This window comes from Talpa europaea, assembly GCF_964194135.1.
Source record: "Talpa europaea genome assembly, chromosome: 8".
Classification (NCBI taxonomy): domain Eukaryota; kingdom Metazoa; phylum Chordata; class Mammalia; order Eulipotyphla; family Talpidae; genus Talpa; species Talpa europaea.
The window spans coordinates 24,662,637-24,685,152 of record NC_140075.1 but is presented as its reverse complement, the minus strand read 5'-3'; the positions used below and the strand labels follow the sequence as shown (position 1 = coordinate 24,685,152).

Genomic DNA, 22,516 nt, shown 5'->3' with positions numbered 1-22,516 from the left:
TTGTGATCTCATTTTAACTTGATTACCTCTATAAAGACCCCATTTCTAAATAAGGTCACATTCTGAGCGACTTGCAGGTTAGGCATTCAACATACTATTTTCAGGACTAGTCAACCAACACCAATAACCAAGCAAGAAAAACACTTTCCTCTTTTTCAGATGAACAAACTGTACCAGTGCTGGATAGTATTGAATGGGAAGGATTTCAGAGCCACTACTGAGAAAATTAGCATTATCTCCACCCTGATTGCCAGCAGGACAAGAATCTTGACTGGCATAGATAGGACAGTGACCTATTTTTCACAGACACATTTGCCTCTGCTTTCTTTGGCCTGAAAAAAATACAGGAAACTAAAGGAAAGGAACCAGATTTTTAAAGTTCCTTCTTCATGCCAGAAGCACCTCCAGAGGCTTTAGGCCATACATCTTTTTTTTTTTTTTAATTTATGTATACAAGAACAGGGGTACAGGCCAGAGGTGCGGGAGGGTGAGAGAATTCACCAGAGACAGAGGGGAGCAGAACAGGCAGACTGACTGAAATACACTGCTGAATGGAGCAGCAGGTGAGACAGGAGAAGTCTGCCCCGCCATGTGGGTGTCTCCCTGGCCGAAGGGATCGAACCCGCACTACAGAGGCTGTGGACAGCTTCATAGCGCTGCGCTCAACCCGCTGCACCACCAGGGAGGTTTAGGACATATATCTTGAGCTAAGCTGTGGGTACGCTCTCTGAGGCTCCAACTCAGAAATTCTTCAAAGGAAAATTTCCTTCTAAATCCCCAGAATCACTCCTCTGAGACCGCACGGGGTTAAATCTCAGAAAAGGACAAACTGAAGAGCTTAAGCTATTTAGCCAGGATGAACAATGTGACAGTAACTCATTTCTTACTAGTGTTAAGGAAAGAATGTTCTGGGGTTTTTCTCCTCATAGGAATAGGTTCTATTCAAAATCAGTAATTCTTATTTCCTTTTTACTCACAATTATTTATTTTCTTTCCTCTACTTGTGCTGGAGCCATGTTCTCCAAATGTTCCAACCCTTTGCACTCTTTTCTTTACCATCTTTTTTAGACCCATGATCCACCATCTAAACAACCCAATTTCTCCTTTGTCTGGTTACTCATTTGCTCGGCAAATAACTGTCGCAGAGAGGAATAGGCGTTGTACCTGCCCTCCAAGACACGGACTGATGGGCAGGACAAGCACAGCACAGAATCTGTGCAGTGAGGACTGAAGGTGCTTCTCCTCCCCATGCACCAACACTTCCCTTGTCCAGGCCACTTTTTTCACTGCTCTTTGGTGGAGAGACTAGCCCCAAAGTCCAAATGGCAAATAACCCTTACTGATTTAAGAGAGCGGGTGAGTGAAGGGTATCAAGATAAGCATACTTCCAGCCTTCCGCGGGAGGCTCACACAAGCAAAGTCCTCTGGTCTTATTTTCCAACTTAGTTCCCAGTGCATAGGCCAAGATATTAGGCCTTTCACACAGGAGTATTGCCCTGTCTGAATTTAATCTAACTTTATTTCATGATGCAATGCCTTCTCAAGGGTAGAGGTCAGGTGGGAATACCAAAATACAGGCACACATGTATATTTACATACATATAAATGAACCAGTGAGGACAGAAAGGAATTGCAAGCTCAAAAAGGGAGCAGTGAAGCCTCCCAGGAGCTAAGAGCTCTGTGAGAGGCCTAGAACAAGAGCAGGGACCTTCTCTTCAACTAATATCCCTCAGCTCCAAAGAAGGTAAAGGAAAGAGAGGCCATTTTTATGCCACAGAACTCTGCTGAGCACATCATTTAAGTATTTGAGGTTAAGACAGAGGTGGGCAGGAAGCAAAAGTCTAAGGGAAGACAAAGCTTGTCTTCTAATTAACATATTACTTGAAAATCTCTGGGACTCTGACATTTCTGCTAAAGATTCCAGGCTTTTAGCAATGATTTTCAGATAGCACAGTTAACTTAGAGCCTGATTATCAGTAGTCAGTCATGGCCAGGGGACTACAAAACTCCATACAGAACTTTCCCTTAGGATTTGTCCTGAGAAGAGTAAACTGTATCCTCAGGAAGATTCAGGCCTGTGACACATGGAGGCAGCCTCTGCCTCCCTCCTCAGCACAGACTCAGAAGTTCCTCTCTCTTACCCCTTCTTGCCAGCCCCTGCCTCATTAACTCCTGTATAGCCTCCCATCTGTCTTCACAGGCTACTTTCTCTCTCTGGGGTCCGACATTGGTCCTCAACCCTTCTACCCAGGGGCCCGTGTTATAAGCATCTTGAATTTTTCATGAGAGCACCTGGACTCTGTTACAAGTGTGACAGGTTAATTAATGTCTATTTCTCCCACAAAGCCATAAGCTCTGAAGTCAGAGTTCATGCTATTTTGCTCATCAGTGTGCTCCTCAACTAATTGCCAAGGAACATATGACAGCACAGGGGCTTCGGGGTGTTTTCATAATACCTATGTGAATGCTGAGGTAAGAGATGTTTGAAAGGCAATGTTCCTGGGGGTGTGTGTGCATGTTTTCTGATATGGACAGCCTCTTTTGTGTTTCCCTGAAAAGTAGCTTTGTTCACCATGGGTTTCTTCTCTACCTCTGTCTATTGTTTTGAATTAGGGTCCCAACAATACAAGATGCAGCTATCATTAGCAGCTACCCCAGAAATGTACTAAGTAAAAATTAAGAGTCTTCCTACCCTTCCTTGAGAACAGAGCTTAGGGTCCAGAAAGGAAAATCAGAGAAGTAAAAAGAAGTGCTACAATGCTGTAGAACAGCCATGAGGGGGACAAAGAAGGGGCTCTTATCCAAGCTTTGGGGGCATCTGGAATATTTATGTCCAAGGAGAGTTTTACACTAACTTCTAAAGAAGAGGGAAGAGGTAAATGAGGGAAATGGAGTAGGTGTGGGATAGAGAATTGAGGGGAATAATTGAGGGGAATAATTGAGGCGAGCATGTGTCTAGAGCTCAAGGTGGGGAACTGCAAAACACTCAAGATGTACATAGGCAACAGGTAAGTCTGGAGGGACAGCTGCCAGAAGATTTATCTTGAAGTCTATGGAGAGTCTATACAGGGTTTTATTAGGAGAGTGACCCCAACATTTTTGTCTTTTAGAAAGATCTTTAGGTTTTACAGTGTCTGAGCCCGAGGTACCAGAGGTGAGGGCTAGAACTGATTTCTCTTCACTACACCCCTTCTCTCTGGAAGGAGAGAGCCAAGTTTCCAAATCAAGCCAAAGTGGTAGGCAGATGGTGGGCCAGTTGGAGTAGATGCGGAGCTCTGTGTTTATTGTAAGGATATAAATGTTTAGGGTTTTTTGTTTATTGAGCTTGTGAGAGGAGCACTATAGTAAGTGGTTAACAGAATTCACACTGTTACCAGCTGATGAGCTTGGGGATAGTTTGACCTGTTTTCTCATCTGAAAAGAATATTAGTAATTACAAACTTCTCAGAGGATATATATGCACAGGGTCAGTATAAACATTAAATGAAATAATACAAGTTCTGAATAGTTCTTCTCATGAAGTCAATATGTCCCCCATTTCATAGATGAAGCTTTTGATTCACTTTACACATGATGAAATTGAGGCTCAGAAGGGTTAAAGGACTTTCCCCAGGTCCTACAACCAGTAAGTAATGGAGCCAGGACGTGTGTTAACCCAATCTCTCCCTTAATTTGGAAAAATTCCATCTGGCCCATTTATTTGAGATGCATATGGGGGCAACAGAATCTATTTTGCACTAACTGCTTTGAGCAGGTTGTAGATAATTTTGGTCAGTTCTGGAAAAGTGTGTAAGTTGGGACACTTGGATTCAAGTACCAAAGTACTTGGATTTTACTGCCAAAGTAAAAATCAACACGACACTATAGGATATAGCAAAGGTTCATGGAACCGGAGGGAAGGAAGACAGCCACCTCAGGAAAGGATGCGAACACAAGTACCATTCTCAAAATTCACCTTCCATTTCAGCTTTTCTCTCTGCATCTGCTTCATCCTATATCTTCTCCCTGGAACCTGTTCTCTCTTTTTTCATAATCTCCATGATAGAATATATAGCCATGAATAGCTTGCGAGTTTCTATGTTGCAATCTACCCATTTAGTCTCTGCTTTTGTTTCAAATTCCCAAGGACAGTTCTGTCCTAACTTGGAATCATCAGCTATGCCCGTAAGAGAAGGCCACACACCACACGCACAACTGCAGGGAGGATAGATACCCTTTTGGGTGACACCCGCTCCCCACAAAAGCCAGGAACCTGGGGTAAGCTGTATGACAATTTGACAGATGTGCTTTCAAGGAATAGTCAATTATCAGAGTCAAGATTTTAATCACCCTACTGCACAATCCAATTTTGCTGATACATCTATTTCCTCCTCCATAGACTATGGATCCTATCATTCCTCAGTCTGGAATAAAATCATTTACCTTTTGGCATAGGAGGAAAATGGAATGATAATCAGGTGCATATATAAACCACCCTGAGGTGATTTGCTCAATTTCGTAAAGAATTCCAAGAAAAGTAAATCTCAGTCACCAGCACTTCACAATTTGTTTACCATGCCAAAAAATTCCTCTTCACAACAAATTCCTTCTGCTGCAGTTTATATCTATTTCCTTTCTCAGACTTCATGGAGGGGTACACAGCTGAACAAAATTTGCTTTAAAGGGATTACTTTAAAGGGATTACCACTTAAAAAATGCCCTGACTAGCGCCTCCCTGGTGGCGCAGCAGGTTGAGCGCCACACTTGAAGCTGTCTGCAGTCTCTGCAGCTCGGGTTCAATTCCTGGCCGGCCAGGGAGATTCCCACATGGTGTGGCCGACCTGCTCCCCTCAGCAGTGTCTTTGGTCTGTCTGCCTACCCTGCTCCCCACTCTTCTCTGGTGAACTCTCTCACCCTCCCGTGCCCCTGACCTGTACCACAGCTCTTGTATAAATACACAGATCTTTTTTTAAAAAAAAAAATCCCTATTTGGTTAGAGAATATCAAAGCCCCCATGTGGAAAAGTGGTTTATAGTTCATCACTGGGGATCTCCCTTACTTTTCTGGAAGCCATACATTTGAAAGGAAATGTTTGTCATATTTTATCTAGCATTTCTAAAATTTTTCATCCTGCCAGATGTCACAAACAGGAGTCCATCATATGTATTTGAAACTAACACCATGCCTGCTTGCAGCACACTGGTCAAGAAGAGTGGGGTCTTTTATGCGAATCGCATCGTTCTCTGTCCCACCCCCAATTATTAAAATGATAAAAGAGCCTCATTTTTTTTTTTTAACCTATGCTTCAGGCATCCAAGGGCAAGGGATTCAAGAGGCATTCACAGAATCCACTTCAGGAATGGATCTGAGAATATGAATCCCACTGCTGCAACCCCTCCTTAAATGCTAAAGCAGGAAGTACTTTTTACCCAAGGTAAAAAAGCAAAACATTCACTCTCTACTAAATTGCAAATATTACTTTAATTCTTCCTAAATTATATCTAACATAGTCATGAGATCAACATTATCCCTTGTATAGGAAAGTGTAAATATTAATGATCAGCAGTTTTTGTCTAGACCGCTGTGCATCTTACAGAGGTTAAAACTGAACACAGTATTCTAGTCTGGACCGATCGTGAGGGGCTAGGGTGGACAGTGGGGCAAGGGATTCAATCAAGGGATTCTGAAGCGTTCACAGAACCCACTTCAAAAAGAGTTGCTAAGCCTCAGAGCAGCGAAGCTGCCTTGGATCTGGAAAGTTATCCAGCAGCTACTCTATGGCTCTGAGGTCCCCGTGGTCTCCCACCTGAGCAGGTGCTATACTCTTTGCAGGCCAGATTCCTTAGACATGTAGATTCCACTATTGGTTCTGCTTACCTGTGGTTTAGGTTCAATGTATTGCCTTCTCCCAAGTCAGAACCTCTCAACTAACTGCCTCAAGCCCCACCCTCAGTTCTACCATCAATGATTGGTCCAGGGAAGGGAGGCCGATGGAGTCCTGTGGAGAGAGAAGAGCAGAATGGTATTTTTCTTTTGCGCAATGGACAAAACACAATGAGAGTGGTTATTGCAAGGAAGTTTTCCTTACACATCTTCCCATGATCCCTTATGAATTAGAACACTTCTATAATGATACTATTTCTTGTCATGCCAGATTTTCATGATCATTTAATTAAAAAAAAAATCCACTCGTCATTTAGAAAATGTTTCAAAATACCCAAATGTCTATAGCAGGATCTCATTACAAGTGAGTAAATTACTTACATTCATATGTACATATATAAATTTGATTTCAAAATTACTTGAGGTGAGGGCCTCCTCGGTGGTGCAGTGGGTTGAGTGCAGTGCTGTGAAGCTGTCCACAGCCTCTGCGGCACGGGTTCAATTCTTGTCCGGCCAGGGAGATTCCCACATGGTGCGGCAGACCAGACCTCTCCTGTCACACCCGCTGCTCCCCTCAGCAGTTTATTTCGGACCCTCTGCCTGTTCTGGTCCTCGTTCTGTCTCTGGTGAGTCCTCTCACTCTCCCGCACCTCTGGCCTGTACCACAGTTCTTTTACAAAAATAAATCTTAAAAAAAAAAAATCAATTTTGAAAAAAAAATTACTTGAGGTGTAGCTATGACTTGTCAATAAATTTCAGTGGAGTTAAATGTTTTGTCAAGTTTTTGAGTGTAAGTGTTGTACATTGCTCTTCTTTTTTTTTTTTTTTTTCGTCTACTCATTCCTCTGAACTACTTACCTTCTTCATTTATCCCTCCCTCTACTTACCTGGCTGGTTCAAGTCTACCAGACTGGGGCCACTGTAGAAGACTTCAGTTCTCCTACATGTCATAATGAAGGTATACTACCATAGCAAATGAGATAAGCTAGTATTTGGTGATATTTGGGGAGGATTTTTCTCTAAAACAGCTCTTTCAATATTTCACCATATTTTTTTCTTCAAAAATAAACATTGTTCATAATTTATAGGTAACATCTGAATTTTGCAAAAACTATATTTAAGATCTCCTGAATAAACAAACTCTTTTACCAATGGGATATTCTTACAAATTATTCATGCCAAAATGCTGTAACAAGAGCATAGTACAACTAGGTCCTATCTCAAAATACTTCTTAAATTGAGATTAGTGTTTAGTAGAATTTTTGAGGGTTTTAAATATAAAATGGTTCATACCTATTTGTAAACATGTTTACATATAGTGATCTGGAAGGCAATAAAAAAAATTAAAAACATTGTTTCAACTTTTTAAAAGGTATTTAATAAAAATATTTTCGGGGCCTCCCCGGTGGCGCAGTGGTTGAGCGCTGGGTTGCGAAGCTGCCCGCAGCCTTTGCAGCACCAGTTTGATCCCCGGCTGCTCCCGGCCACCGGAGGAGGGTCCCACATGGCTCGCAGACCTCTCCTGCCGCCCGCTGCTCCCCTTAGCAGTATACCTCGGTCATTCTGCATGCTCTGCTCCCCGCTCTGGCTCTGGTGAGTTCTCTCACCCTCCCACACTTCTGACTGTACCCAGTGCTTGTATAAATAAATAAATAAATCTTTAAAAAAAAAAAATATTTTCAATACTTTCAGTTGAGCACCAAAAAAATCCCAAACTTCCTGAAAATCTGAGCTATGGCTTAAACAAAAAAACTCTCCCTTATCTTTATGGACATTCCTTATCAGGATCCTGAAACCCTCCCAACTACTAAAAAGTATGCTAAATGGTTGCTTCTTCCTTCCTGCCAGAGGAAACAGAAGGGAAAAAATTTAAGATACTTTACTACTCTGGGTAGATTAGGTAAAATCTTGAATCTTTTCAAAATGTTAATTAGACTCAGGGTGAGTCCTGAGCTTTTGTCTCCCAAAAAACTGCTTGAAAACTTGGGAGATAGGAAGGTACCCTGGAGAAGTCATCCTGGGTGTGCAGGACTTCCTAGTAAGAAGGGGCAACAGAGAATTGTTTTGTGCAGTCATGACTAACGTTTAATTTGTAAATTAGTCAATTTGAAAAATTTTAAAACACATCTCCTTTTTAAAGCTTACATTAGAAAGGAGATACAAGTAAGCTGCATCTAGAAAAGAACCTAAAAAATTCAGCAACACTGTCTTCAAATAGGGGGTAGCAGGAAGAACCCAAGGAAGTAAAAAAAGAAGTTGGCATTGATCATATGGTTCTCATAGGTAAAACGTTATAGAACTGGGTTAAAATTGTAATGGAAGTTTAGATGTAAAAAGGAATTTACAGGTCTAAGTCAAGTCCCTCAAGGATAAGGGATTTGAGGTCTGTTTATTTATTTATCAACAAACATTTACTGCGTGCCTAATACTCAGTGGTGGAAATACAACAATAAATAAGAGAATACATGGTCCAATGTGAGAACGTAACTTGCCAAATCCACAAAGCAAGTTAGCAGCTACACAAATGCTCTTTGCACTGAACCCTATATTGTCTAATAGTATGCAATCATTTCTGCACCTGTAAGCACACTGAGCATTTGATGAAGGTTCTATGCAAAAATAAGATTCTCATGTTGATACAACTGATAAAACATTCTGTAATATAAGGGACACAAATATAGATAGATACGTAATATTCAGATATTAGTATCTATAAAATAACCACACAGTTTCTTTATTCACAAATGAAATGGTAATTTCCTTGGCAGTGCTAATTTCTGGGTCACAGGGCATTTCAAGTGCAAACTGTGACAATTTGAATTTAAAAAATTTTCAACATGGTCTCTGGTCAGATGATTCTTACTTTCTTTCTCCTGTGAAATTCACCTTTCTTTCACTCAACTAATATTCTAGTATTTTAGTTATTATAATAAATAAGCTTATTTTAAAAGACCTAGTTCCACCGTTAACCAGTTTACCCACCTTAATCATTCATAGCTTAACCACTTTAGTAACATTATATATTACTAAATATATAAATATATATTTAGTAAATATATGTAACAACTATATATTTGAAAATGAAAAATGACACCAACTATAAATAGAGTGGAACCAATCAATCCTTTTCACATTGTTTTTTGCTGGCTTAAAATATTAAGAAAGCAATAGGGGAGTTTAACACAGGAGAGGATAGAAGGTCTCTACTAGAAGCAATAAGATAGCCTCAGAGTTCTCTAATTAAAACTACCTCCCAAAAAGTGTGAATTTTTTATAACTCTTTGAAATAAAAAGTTTTGATATACTCCTGATTGAAAAGTAGTAGTCTTTGTATGCAACTCTAAGACTCAATGACTGGAGGGATGAGAGGATCTAACAACTACTTGTACTGAACTACCAGTGTTACACTATGGAACTCTATGGTGAATTTGCAGCCTCTAGAAGGCTCTCCTACTGTTGTACTTTTCCCTGGCTATTCACTCCCTGTTATTACTTGTGTTTCCTCCCTAAATAATAAGCTCTATGAGGACAGACACAGGATATTATCTAGCTCTATACCGTACCTTGAATAATGACACATGGCAGGTACTCAATAATAAATACCACAGGTGATAGCCAGATGGTATACTCTAAAACTAACTATAATAACAAAATTAAAACTAAAAGTTAAAACTCAGGAGCATGTCGTTAAACCTCAAATGTCAGGGCATCATAAATGGCAGGGCAGGGCTAAGAGCTATGAAAGGTCTGGTAACAAAGAAATCCAAGGTGCATACCACTGTAAAAATATCAACTACTTCTTTTAAACAGGAAGTCAATCTCAAGATTCAGATAATGAAAGAGAAGAAAGCTGTAAGGAATAAAATAAATAAAAAGAATGACAAGATAATTTTATCTCTGAATTAAGACTTATTTTAATATACATAATGTATAGTACTTCATATAATTTATTAATGTCATTTTCTATAGGACACTGTAATTAATTCAGTGACATCAATATTGACCTCATACAGACAAAGGATGAGAGCTGGGTTTTCTTGTGCACCAAGTACAAAACATGTGCTAAAGCGTTACCACACACAACAGTTAATAAGAGATCAACTTTAAGGATGACTCGAGTTTACAGTAGTTGCTTCACACGATTTTCCTCAAGACGTGGGCATCACCCAGTGTTGCTGTTTGTGCAAATGCCACCTCTGGATCACCCGACTACCTCCTTTTGCCAGCCCCGCTTTTGCCGGTTTTACTACTGCCACTGCTGGACTTGCCGGATGACTTGGAAGAGAAGAGTCTTGTCATGAACTCAGAAACATCAGGCAACTCATGGTTGGAGTTAAGCATATTCATTGACTGCTCCATCTCCTGTAGAGAGACAAAGCAGAGTGAGGCAAGAGGCACGGGGTTCTTCCAGTCTTTTAAAAACTAACATTTGTATCAAGGAAGAAGAAAAGAAGGAGAACAAGTAAAACAGTAATTATTCTGAACAATGATATACTCGACAGCACTTCAGACACTGTTTCCCTTTTTTTGATCTTTGGTGAATATTCAATAAATGCTTGCCTACGGTTTGATCCAGCTTATTTTTTTTTTTTTTTCATAAAGGGCATCTACTCTGAAAATGGACACAGGTAATCACATCCGTGCCATCTTATTTTATGTTTCCTGATTAAAATGTTTTCTTATTGTTTTAATGAGTCTTTTTTTTTAAACTCATGCTTTCTTTAGATGCATATATACAGATGATCAATCTTTTGTTCTACACTGAAGGTATCAGAACATCTGGAAGGTAAGTGCAGTATTTCTGGACTTGGTTCCTAACGTCCTTAGTAGTAAATCTGTGACTGCAGTAGGGCTTGGGCGACCTCAATTATAGCATCTAAAGCAAGCAACACAAAAGTTACACAAGTCCCTGAAGGACAGGATAAGGATTTGGAACTTTATTTTGAGGTTTTGTCCTCCATTTTATTGAGCCAAAAACCTATAAACTTTTGATGTTAATGTAGTATATGCTTCATTTAAATTTTATGTGACATTCTAAAAGTGAACTTAAAATTGTATTGTGACATGAAAAAAAATAGAAAATCTACTATTTGAAAATAAGCATCTTTAGGGTATTGGCTTGGGCTTCCTCCCCAAAGGTGGAATTCATTCCTGAGCTTTCAAGGAGACAGTGCTCTACAAATAAGACCAGGAAAAGAAACATAAACATAAACCAAATATGTTAACATGCTCTCACAATCAAGAATTAAATATATCTAGTAACAGGTCCTGAGTCCCTGAAAAAATATATCAACTGTCTTTGAATCTGTTCAGTTCTGAAGCTCTTGAATGAACAACTTTTTATACTGCTTACTATGTTCCAAAGCAATTTGCAAAGAAGAAATTTCTAATCCAGCTTCAGATGTTTCCTTCCATAGATACCAGAGACAGTTAACTGGCTCAACAGATAAAGGAACTGCATACAATATATACTTTCTTACCAAAATTTAAGAAAAGACACCAAAATTTAGCATTAAAACATTTTGAAATATCATAAAACCTTCATTTTTCCAGGAACCTTTGTCTGCCATTCCATCTTGGAATACTTTCTTTTTTTTCTCTCTCATCTTGGAATACTTTCTACCAAAGTTAATCACCTACTGCCTCAGCAAATGTATTTATTCCTTTCATATAGGTCTTATTTTCCCACTTAAAATACACACATACTCTCTCTCTCTCTCTCTCTCCCTCCCAATGACAAAAAGAGCATTTTATAAATAAGAGCTATTTCCTATATTTAACCAGACCATGAATTTGTTGATGACAAGGATGACATATAATTCATTTGTGTACCAAAAAAATTAGTTAATAAGTGTATTTTCAGCAATGAATAATATATCAAACATCAATATATTAAACACAATGGGAAAATTTGGAACTCAGAAGATATCTGTTGATGGTTTGGGGGTAAAAGAATAGACAATTGGTTAAAAAAAAAAAAAAACAACAACCCTGAGGCCTCCCTGGTGGTGCAGGGGTTGAAGTCAGCGCTACCACACTATCGCATACCTCTTCTGTCTCACCCACTGCTCCCCTCAGCAGTGTATTTCAGTAGCAGTGTATTTCAGTGTTCTGCTCCCCACTCTGTCTCTGGTCAATCCTCTCAACGCCCCCCAGCAGCTCTGATCTATACCCCAGTTCTTGTATGCAAAAATAAAAATAAATCTTTGGAAAAAAAAAACACCCCGAAGATTTAATATGGAAGCCATTATTAAAAACAAACTAAGTGGGGCCTCCCCTGTGGTGCAGTGGTTGAGCGCTGGGTTGCGAGGCTGCCTGCAGCCTCTGCAGCACCGGTTCGATTCCTGCCCACCGGGCGAGGGTCCCGCATGGTGCGCAGACCTCTCCTGCCGCCCGCTGCTCCCCTCAGCAGTGTACTTCGTCACTCTGCCTGTTCTGTTCCCCTCTCCGGCTCTGGTGAATTCTCTCACCCTCCCGCGCTTCTGACTGTACCCAGTGCTTGTATAAATGTATATAAATAAATAAATCTTTAAAAATAAATAAATAAATAAAAACAAACTAAGTGATAGCACTAAATTTATTTTTTTAAGTAAGATCGATGTAGTATCCTTTTTTAAAAAAAAAAATTTATTTATGCATACAAGAACTGGGGCACAGGCCAGAGGTGCAGGGAGTGAGAGGAAGCACCAGAGACAGAGTGGGGAACAGAACAGGCAGACTGACTGAAATACACTGCTGAGGGGAGGAGCGGGTGAGACAGGAGAGGTCTGCTATGCCAGGTGGGTAGCTCTCTAGCTGGCCAGGGATCGAACTCATGCTGCAGAGGCTGCAGACAGCTTCACAGTGATAGCACTAAATTTAAAGCATCCCACTTGGCAACTCCGCCCACCTTCCCAAAGCAGAACAGTTTGTGGTACAGAGTTTCAAAGTCACTATTCTATTTTTCTCCCTTGGTCTACCATGCAAATGTGTATACTGAAGAGTTTTGTAAAACGGATTATAAGAAGCTGTTTTGCAAAATATTTGGATTAGCTGTTTCAGAAAAATTATTCATTTCACCTATTTTTATCAAGAGGCAGAAAGAAGCTAGTACTAAATAGAAAGTTTTGGCTATATGAAGAGACCCAAGTCTTTCTGAGGCAGAAACAATTGAATCTATCTGGTGCAATGGAAGCAACTAATTAATAGCCAGAAACACAATACTTTATTAACACAACCTCCAGATAAATTTGATTGAGAATTGAGATGAAGCTGAAAAAACCCAAGCCATGCAGCCACAATGGATGGACCGCACAACAGACTATTTTAAAATACCCACAGATAGCGACCACCTTACCCGTCTCATGTCAGGATCACTTGTGTTGACCACTTTGGGCAGAAGCACAAATATCAGTAACGGAAGGACCATCATCATAACCTATAGAAGAAGAAGAATTCAGAAAATGTTTTTTCTCACTTAACACTGTAACAACATCTGTACATAACAATCAGTGATGAAACTAAATGTCCAAATGTTGTATATAGATTATTGTATATAGACTGAAACCTCACTACTACAAACCATCCCTGTTGATAGCAGCCTTGCTTCTCAATGTCTGACTCCTACAGTGCACAAGATCTTTATCTATGCATGTCTGGACTCACACACAGCTTGCATCAGATTTGTGTCACCTACTATTTTGCAGACTTTACAGTCTCATTAAACACAAGAAGTCTGCAAAAGGAACTGTCTATTCACTTTCTCCAGTCTGTAGTCGGCATTGGTACTGGTGTTTCTGATGGCCAGCTGGCTGCTCTTTCCAGAAGACCCTGGTTCTTGCAGAAAACATTGCATTGTCTCTTTATCATTAATGTACATCCTCTAGAGCCTACAAATAGCACTACAGACTATTATAGCAGATCAGTTTTTAAAAATGATTCAAAAGCTTCTAGCACTGGATATACTACCACGGAATTTAAAAAAATGAGAACATGGAAGATATTTGGAGTTTCATTGCTGATTTCCCTTTCCTGACCTCACCTCTTTCACTCTACTCTCCTGCTTCTTTATGCCTGACAACAGATTCTAGGAACTAATTTATTCCTCTTTAGAGGAGTATAGGCCCCACACATTCCTGTTTGTGATCTAAAGAGTTATCAGCAGGGAATATCATCAAAACATACACAACTCTAAGACAATTCAACTTTCAAAAGCAAAAAAAAAAGGTCAATTTGTTTCTAAAGAAAGCTCTACTAGTGTTTTTGAAAAGTACAATAGGAGAAATTCTTTTTTATGATCAAATGTTTTAAAATTCAAAAACTCCTTCTATTGCACATTTCTTTTCATTATGTATTCCCAAAGTTACTATTTTTCTGAAATTCACGAACTATTCACAATTCTCCTTTCACCCAAGAATATAACCTCAGCTTTCATTCTTTCCAAGCAGTCAAAAAGAATATTAGAGATTAGTAAAGATACTTTCTTGTAGCCTGATACATACCATTGGATTCATCAGGAAGTCTGTCCAGCCCCATGATTCTCTTTTAATAAAGTAAGAAGGAGGGCCTGAAGATTTCATTTGGAGAGGATAGGGCAGTCTGACCACTTCTGATGTTTTGATATAATTCACGTATCTTGCTCTAACAAAGCAATGTGAAAAAAGCATCAGTAATTCTATTAGAATATTACTAATTAAAAGAATTGCTTAGAATTTATTAGTAATGACTTATAGTTATCTCTAGCTTGGGAAAAATGCTCTGACTTCTAAACTTTGATCTTGAAAAATCTGATCAAAGTAAGTTTACCTGTATATGTCTGAACTATTGAACAAATGTAGAGAAAGAATACTAGGCTTGGAACCAAAAGACCTAGTTTCTAGCCATAGTTCTGTTATTACCAACGCCTGAGGAGTTAGACAAGTTCTTAATATCTCTGGTTATATAAAAAGTTCTTTTAGAATTCTCACTCTGAAGCTCTTTGAGGATTATAAATATTAAAAAATGCTGTGGGTTTTTTGTTTTTTTTTTTATTGTCTGAGACATGCATTACTGGATTTACCCAATTTTCAAGACTATTTTACAGGAAAATCCTATGATTTTAGAATCATTGTCTTGCAACAATGCCAACAGCAATACTGCATTTTCATCAGATGCCATTAATTTTAATCAAAACTTTCGTCCATTTTCACACATATTCCAATTTACTCTTTGAACACTGCTTCTCCTATTTTTCTCTAACATTTCCTTCTGGAACTAGGAAACAAGTATTAGATATTTTCATTCTTTACTCCGCATCTTGTTAAATTCTCAATTTCAGTGTCCATTCCTTTATCTGTATTCTAGGTAGCTTTTTTTCTGATCTATCTTCCAGTTCATCAGACATCAATTGCTTAATGTATCCACTGAGTTTTGTATTCCAAACCTATATTTGTTGTAGAAGTTCTATTTTATTATTTTTTCGAAGAGCTTGGTCAATTTTGGTAGTATCTTACTTCTTGTGGCCACAAGTCATCTATTTGTTTAATCATTTTAAATATACTTTATAGGGCCTCCACTGGTGGAACAGCGGTTGAGCGCTGGGCTGAGAAGCTGCCCGCAGCCTCTGCAGTGCCGGTTCGATCCCCGGCTGCAAGGCGAGGTTCCCACATGGCAACAAACCTCTCCTGTTGCCCGCTGCTCCCTTCAGTAGTGTATTTCGTCAGTCTGCCTGTTCTGCTCTCTGCTCTGGCTCTGGTGAATTCTCTCACCCTCCTGCGCTTCTGACTGTACCCAGTGCTTGTATAAATAAATAAATAAATCTTTTAAAAATTAAAAATAAATAAAAATAAATATACTTTATAAATTATTTGCGTCTATATTTAATAATTCTGCTATCCAAAGTTCTTTGAAGTCTGATTCATCTGTTGACTAATGTGCACTGTTTTCTTGCAAAGTTTATAAGTTAAATAGACTTTACTCATCTGTGGGTCTGAACACAGAGTATCTCCCGCTCAAGAGGGTATGCATTTGTCTCTCAAAGGAGTCAGGATCATGACCAGGGCTCACCTTATAAACTGATCAGCTTGGAAATTTCTGGATCATACAGGAAGTATTAAGTTCGTACTCTAAATTTCAATGAGGGTAACACTGTGACTCTCAGTTTTTAGAGATTGCCCCACCAAAAGCCAGGGCCAGATTGGGAGTCTGGTGCCAAAGGTTCAAGGGAAAATCAAATCTTAGATCTAATTCTGACTTCAAGCAAGTTCAAGTTTGCCTCCTACCTGCACATTGCCAGTAAAATCTAAGTCTTTTGGCTAGAGAATATCAAAACCACCAGGTAGGAAAGTATTTATAGTTTATCCACTGGGGCTCTCCCTTGCTTTTCTGGAGCCATATATTTGAAAGGAAATGCTTGTCATATTTTAGCCAGCATGTTTAAGATTTTTCATTTTGCCAAATGTCACAAAGAAGAGCCCCATTGTGTATTTGAAACTAACACCATGACTGCTTACAAAACACTGGTCAAGAATATTGGGGTCTTTTATGTGAATTCCACATTGTTCTCAATTCTGTCCCACCCTCAATTATTAAAATGATAAGATCCTCATTTTTTTTACCGATGCTTCAGGCATCCAATCATCAGGAATGGATCTGAGAATATGAATTCCACTGCTGCAACCACACCTTAAATGCTAAAGCAGGAAGAACTTTTTAACCCAGGTAAAAATGCAAATAAAACTTTATGTTTAAAAAACATTTCTATTTGCTTGGATTGTTTTATTCAAAATTCAGAGTAAAAATAAAAGCATGGTTTTTAATATATAAGTATCCCCTTTTAACAGCTCTCATTCCCTCCATTATTCAGTGAATTTAATATTAAAAAATTTTTAAATCTACATAAAACACATGTATTAATCTACATATCCCTCTCTCCAAACTTAAAATTCTCAAATACATAAAAAATTATGATAAATACTTAAGGTTTAGATTTAACATACTAGAATTTTAGTTCTATATATTTAAAAATTCTTTATTTCCCTGAAATACATGAGAAAAGTCACTATCTTATGAGCATCATCTACCTTGAAATAATCCATGTATTCCATCAAAAAAAATTTAAATTAAATACATACTTGTATGCTATTGCCTTCAACTCAAGCTTCACTCTTGCTATAAATAGCAAGAAAGAGGATGAAAATTTGGACAAAAGAGAATGCTTTAATATGATGACTTTTTTTACCCTACCCCTCTTAACATAATGATAAAACTTTAAAAAGATAGGGAAATTAATTTCTCGATAATGTATTTTTAGTGTCATCATGGTGTTGGTTTCATAACACTATCAAGAATTTCCATTGCCATAAAATAACTTTCTCTGGTCACTGTATATGTTGAAAGAGGAGAGAAAAGCCCTACCTACCCATCAGTTGGGCCTGGTTATAGACATAATGGCAAATCCACCAGTGGAACAGTGTGCAGCTGATACAGAGGATAAGACAGCTGTATGTGTGACTCATTCATTTGAATTAGGTACATTTATACGCTACACTTCAGAAAAAAATTTCATATCAAGAAAACAAGATGGCAAAGAAAGGAAAACATTTTAGGAGAAACACTAACGCAAATGTAAACATCATGGTACTAACTGAACATATTTCTATTACCTCAGTTCAATCAACCTAAATGTGCTTGGCACATACCAAAAAGGCTGGTGATAAAATACAGTTCCTCCAACACCAAAATGATTTTGACCTTTGCATAGCAAGGGCTTTACCACAGCAACCCAGGAGTAACTTCGTGATGCTCAGAGAGGCATTATCACTTAAAACTGTTTTGGATTTGTCAATTACACCCCTATGAAGTTAGACAACTATTAAGTTGCTTCATATACTAACTGGTCAGAATAGACTGAAGAGAGCAGTACTGGTATGAAACTAAAAACAGAAGGGACTGAAACAGAAGGCTGATCTGAACAGTGATTCTACATAATTGATTCCAAAACAATTGGGTTTGTGATATCCCATATTCATAGCCCAGATTAGTCCAAAATTCTTCTCATCTCAATTTAAAAGCATATGCTCTCTATTTAAAAATTCTAAATTTTTCCCCTAGTTTGTCAACCTCTAATAATGTAAGCTTTGCTCTTCTTTTTATTACCATGAGTCTCACTTTGAGATTAACTCCACAATGTAATCTATTGTTTTTCCAAGAAATATTAAATATCCATTGTCCACTAAATATTACAGACAGGAAGAACTATAGAAATTTCTAGATCAATCTACAATCAAATAGGTACAACGAGGTATTATCAAACCATAACAATGAAAAACAAATGAAGAATAATTCCAACTTAGAAAAGTTAAATTATTTTCAATCTTAAAAATCACATTGCAATAATAACTTTCACAATGCTTTTGTCCCCACAGTAAGTAATCTTACTTCTTCTCTATATAATATTACAGCTTTAAAACAAACATCAGGCCAGAACAGGAGGAAGCTCAACTTTATAATATTACCAATGTTCAGACTAAAACAATTAAAATATTTAAGGATGCTTTAAATATTTTAAGGAATGTCTGTGGTTTTATTAAATTTTTAAACCTTAACTATATATTCTAAAAGAAACAGATGATGAAGTTTGCATTCGCCTAACCTTTGGTGAAAATTAAATCTGGTGCTCTCACCTCATTTTTCCTTTTGAAGTGATATCCACTCGAACAGGATCAAACCTGTAAGCTGGAGATATAACTTCCACTACATAAGATCCAGAAGGTATATCATGAACCACAAAACTCCCATCTGTCCTGGAAAAATGAAAATAATATTTAGTCTTTTCTGACCAACAGTTTTTTTCCTTTTCCAAAATTTTTTTTCAAATAAGAACTGGAGTGTAGGTAGAGGTGCAAGGGGTGAGAGACTCACCAGAGACAGAGTGGGGAGCAGAACAAGTGGATTTACTGAAATACACTGCGGAGGGAAGCAGTTTGCGCCACAGAAGAGATCTGCTGTGCCATATGCAGGTTAGCTTCCAGGCAGGGGATCTAACACAGGCCCTGGCTATGACAGCGCTGAGATTTAACCCCTAGGCCACCAGGGAGGCTCGATTCTTTTCTTAGGTTTTTTTTTTTTTTTTTTTTTTTTAATTTTCTAGAGGCATGTCTTATTTATTTATTTATTATTTGTTTGTTTGTTTGGTTTATACATGCACTGGGTACAGTCAGAAGTACGGGAGGGTGAGAGAATTCACCAGAGCCAGAGCGGGGAGCAGAGCAGGCAGAAGGACCGAAGGACACTGCTGAGGGGAGCAGCGGGCGGCAGGAGAGGTCTGCGCGCCATGTGGGACCCTCCTTCGGTGGCCGGGGAGCAGCCGGGGATCGAACCGGCGCCACAGAGGCCGCAGGTAGCTTCGCAACCCAGCGCTCAACCACTGCGCCACCGGGGAGGCCCCTCTTTTCTTAGGTTTTAAATCACTTTAATTTATAAGTTGACTGCCCCCAAGATGATATTCACAGCATTTAGCAAAAAACATACAAACCCAAAACTGACAAGAGTTGTCCCACACTTCAGCCTCCATAATTACACTGAATGGGTTCTGAAAATACCCCATAGCACTCCACAGTAGCAGAGAAAATTGACATAAACAGTTCTTTTTTGCTCCTTCAATTGGATAGAGATAACAAGAAATAGTAGGTCCTATTCTGAAGCTATATCTTCACTCAGGGGCAACTGTCAATACACATTACCACTACAAAATTAGGGTTCCAAATTTGCCAATCCCCTTCAACAATTTCTTAGTAAAAAGTAGCTTTTAAAACTAGCTTTAATTTGCATTTTGCTGTTTTTCTTTTTTTAACCAAAAGGTACTGTTTGTTCCACTGGTACAAATAGCTCCCATATACTTTGGTTACTTCTTTTTGGATATGTACCAGTTTAAAACGTTCAAGTAGTTAATACTTCATCCACCCATTCCTGATTGGAGTCTTCTAAACTTTCTACACTTAAACCATCCCATCAAGGGTTGATCATTTCATGTTCACAGATCAAAACTGATTTGTTTTGATAATGAAAACTGCCATTCTAAGGAAAAAGGAGTTTGTTGCAGGAAAATAATAGTTCTAAAAGGATCAACTTTATCAGAGAATTTCCAGAATCACAATATATTAAAATGCTTCTTAAGTCATTAGGTTTTTTTCACAAGGGAATAACTGATCCTGCCACATCCACAATATTGAATAAAAAAGTATTCTTGCTATTTCAAGTACACACTAAAGCAGAATTGAAGGGTAAACATCAAGCTAACTTATTCCTGGGCTGAATGCCTTCCATTTGCCCTTTAGATCTGCCCTCCACCCTTTGTCCTCTCTGCAGACTGGAGAAAAAGAGGAAAATGTCTGTAGCCTATTTTCCCCTGGCTCTCCCTTAGAGGCCACCTCTAATTGCCAGTGTCAAGAAATACAGCTCCTCCCAAGGCAGTCCTTTCTTCCCTTCCAGGTTCTAGTAACCTTCACTTCCCCCTCCTCCCTTCAGAACAGTGGCGGTGAGAGCTTGGAGGCTGCAAGCTCTAGGGTAATGCACAATTTAGTTATTTCCTATACCATGACTACACTGTTGAATTCTTTCATTAAACTTCTTGAATCAGTCTAATTTGGGTATGTCTTCTGCTTCTAATGGGACTCTAACTGAATGAATTTCAAAACATCTTTTTAGGTTCAGAAAAAAAATTAAACTAATGACTGTGTAAGGCATGTACTAGCAGAACTGCCTAAAGAAAAAGCAAATATAATTTTCACCCTAAGGTATTTTACTTTAGAAAGATAACATTTTATAGTAAAAATTTTAAATATGGCTTTAAAAATGTATTCCGCAATATGTAGGCCTTGCTGATATCTGATTTGAAGGCATTTTTAAGATAAATGGTGAGACATGGACAGGTTATTAGATATGTGTCATTATTATTTATTTTGTTGACTCAATAATGATATTGTGGTTTTTCTTAAAGCACTTATCTTTCAGAGATACTAAAATGTTTTTACATTGTAAAATTTTACATTATACAAGTGAAATTTTACATTATACAAGTGAAATCACATTTAAATATTCCAGAAAAAAATTAAGTGCATACATGAGACAAAACAATACATTGTGAATCAAATAAATAAAATAACGAAGGGTTCACTAAGCTATTTGAAAAGTAGCTGTTGCAAAATCAGAGTGTTAATAAATTCACCACCTCTTTTAATATAGGCTGAAATTTCATTTCTACTAACATCTTAAAACGACAGAAGTGTGTAAACAATGCAGAAAAACCCTAGTCTCACGTAAATGCCAGGTGTGATGCTGCAAATCCCTGGATGAATTAGTGCAGAAAAGAACAGCAATCCCACCTTCAGGCAAAAAAGGTGCTTTGATTAGGGACTTGAGGGCCCATTAATTTTAGAAGCAGCAACATTAGCCTCCCAGTCTGTGTCATCACTAGAAGCCCTTTGGGCTTTGAGAATTCCCACTTGCTTAGCATCTTTCTACACGACATCAAGCTACCAAAACACCGACAAGAATGTAAAACGCACTCAGATTGCGGAGAAATCAGGGGGAAAAATCAGCACGAGATTAAAAAAAGGGATCCACCTGCCCCTAGAGCCCAAGAGTGTTCGTCCTAATAAAGGGGTCCACCTACCCCTAAAGCCCAAGAGTGTTTGTCCTAATAAAGGGGTCCACCTGCCCCTAGATCCCAAGAGTGTTCGTCCTAATAAAAGGGTCCACCTGCCCCTAGAGCCCAAGAGTGTTCGTCCTAATAAAGGGGTCCACCTGCCCCTAGAGCCCAAAAGTGTTCGGCCTAATAAAGGGGTCCACCTACCCTTACTGCCCAAGAGTGTTCATCCTAATAAAGGGGTCCACCTGCCCCTAGCGCCCAAGAGTGTTTGTCCTAATAAAGGGCCAAAAAGGAATTAAAGCTAACTGACCCCACTGCCCCCACCCCAAGCGCCCACCTTCCCCCCTCATTTCTGAGGTCTGAGACCGGGGAGGGGCCCCACTGCTTCCCCACGGTCTCCTCGCACAGACCGGGAGCGGCGCCCACCGTACACCCTCCAGCAGCGGCGCAGCCAGGTCTTGACACTTAGCGCCACTGGGAGGCCAGACGGCCGCCGCCCGAAATCACCCCAAACGCTCCCCCGTAGCCCTGAGGGCGCTCACTTAAGGAAGCCGACGTGCTCTTCTCCGTCCACCAGCACTCGGGCCGCCGAGATCCAGTCCTGGGGCTTCACCCCTGGGACAACCGCACGCCCTTCGATCTTGAAGCGATCTCCAATGCTGACCCCGCTCCCTCCCGACCCCTCGGCTGCGGACCCGGGCACCTCTGAGCTCTGGGCATCCCCTGCTAGCAGCAGCAGCAGCAGCAGGACCGGAAAGATGCCCCACGGCGCGGCCGCCATGACAGCAGCTCTCCGCGGTCGGGGCGGCCCCGGAAGTCCGCCCCTTCTCCCAGCGGCTGTCGCCGTCGCCGGCCGCTGGCGTCATCACCGCGAGCCTGGGTCTCGCCGAGCGACGTCAAGGCGGAAGGGAGGGGTCTCGGTGACCCCGCGCGCGAGGCGGAAGTCCTGGCGGGAGCGCGGCGCGGGGGGCGGAAGCCCGCCCTGGGGAGTGTGGGGTGCGGCGGGGCGGGCCGCCCACAAAACGGAAGTGGGGGCCCGTCCGTGTC

General features: G+C 39.7%; 1 protein-coding gene across 1 annotated transcript; it reads right to left on the bottom strand.

Moving 5' to 3' along the window:
• Nucleotides 1-10,071: 10,071 nt before the first annotated feature.
• On the bottom strand, nucleotides 10,072-22,250 carry EMC7 (ER membrane protein complex subunit 7; the record flags this gene model as incomplete). Its single annotated transcript, XM_084241113.1, has 5 exons — nucleotides 10,072-10,224; nucleotides 13,199-13,279; nucleotides 14,343-14,481; nucleotides 18,504-18,623; nucleotides 22,012-22,250. 5 exons carry the CDS (start codon nucleotides 22,248-22,250, stop codon nucleotides 10,072-10,074), a joined length of 732 nt encoding a protein of 243 aa, XP_084097239.1.
• Between the last annotated feature and the right edge of the window lie 266 nt (nucleotides 22,251-22,516).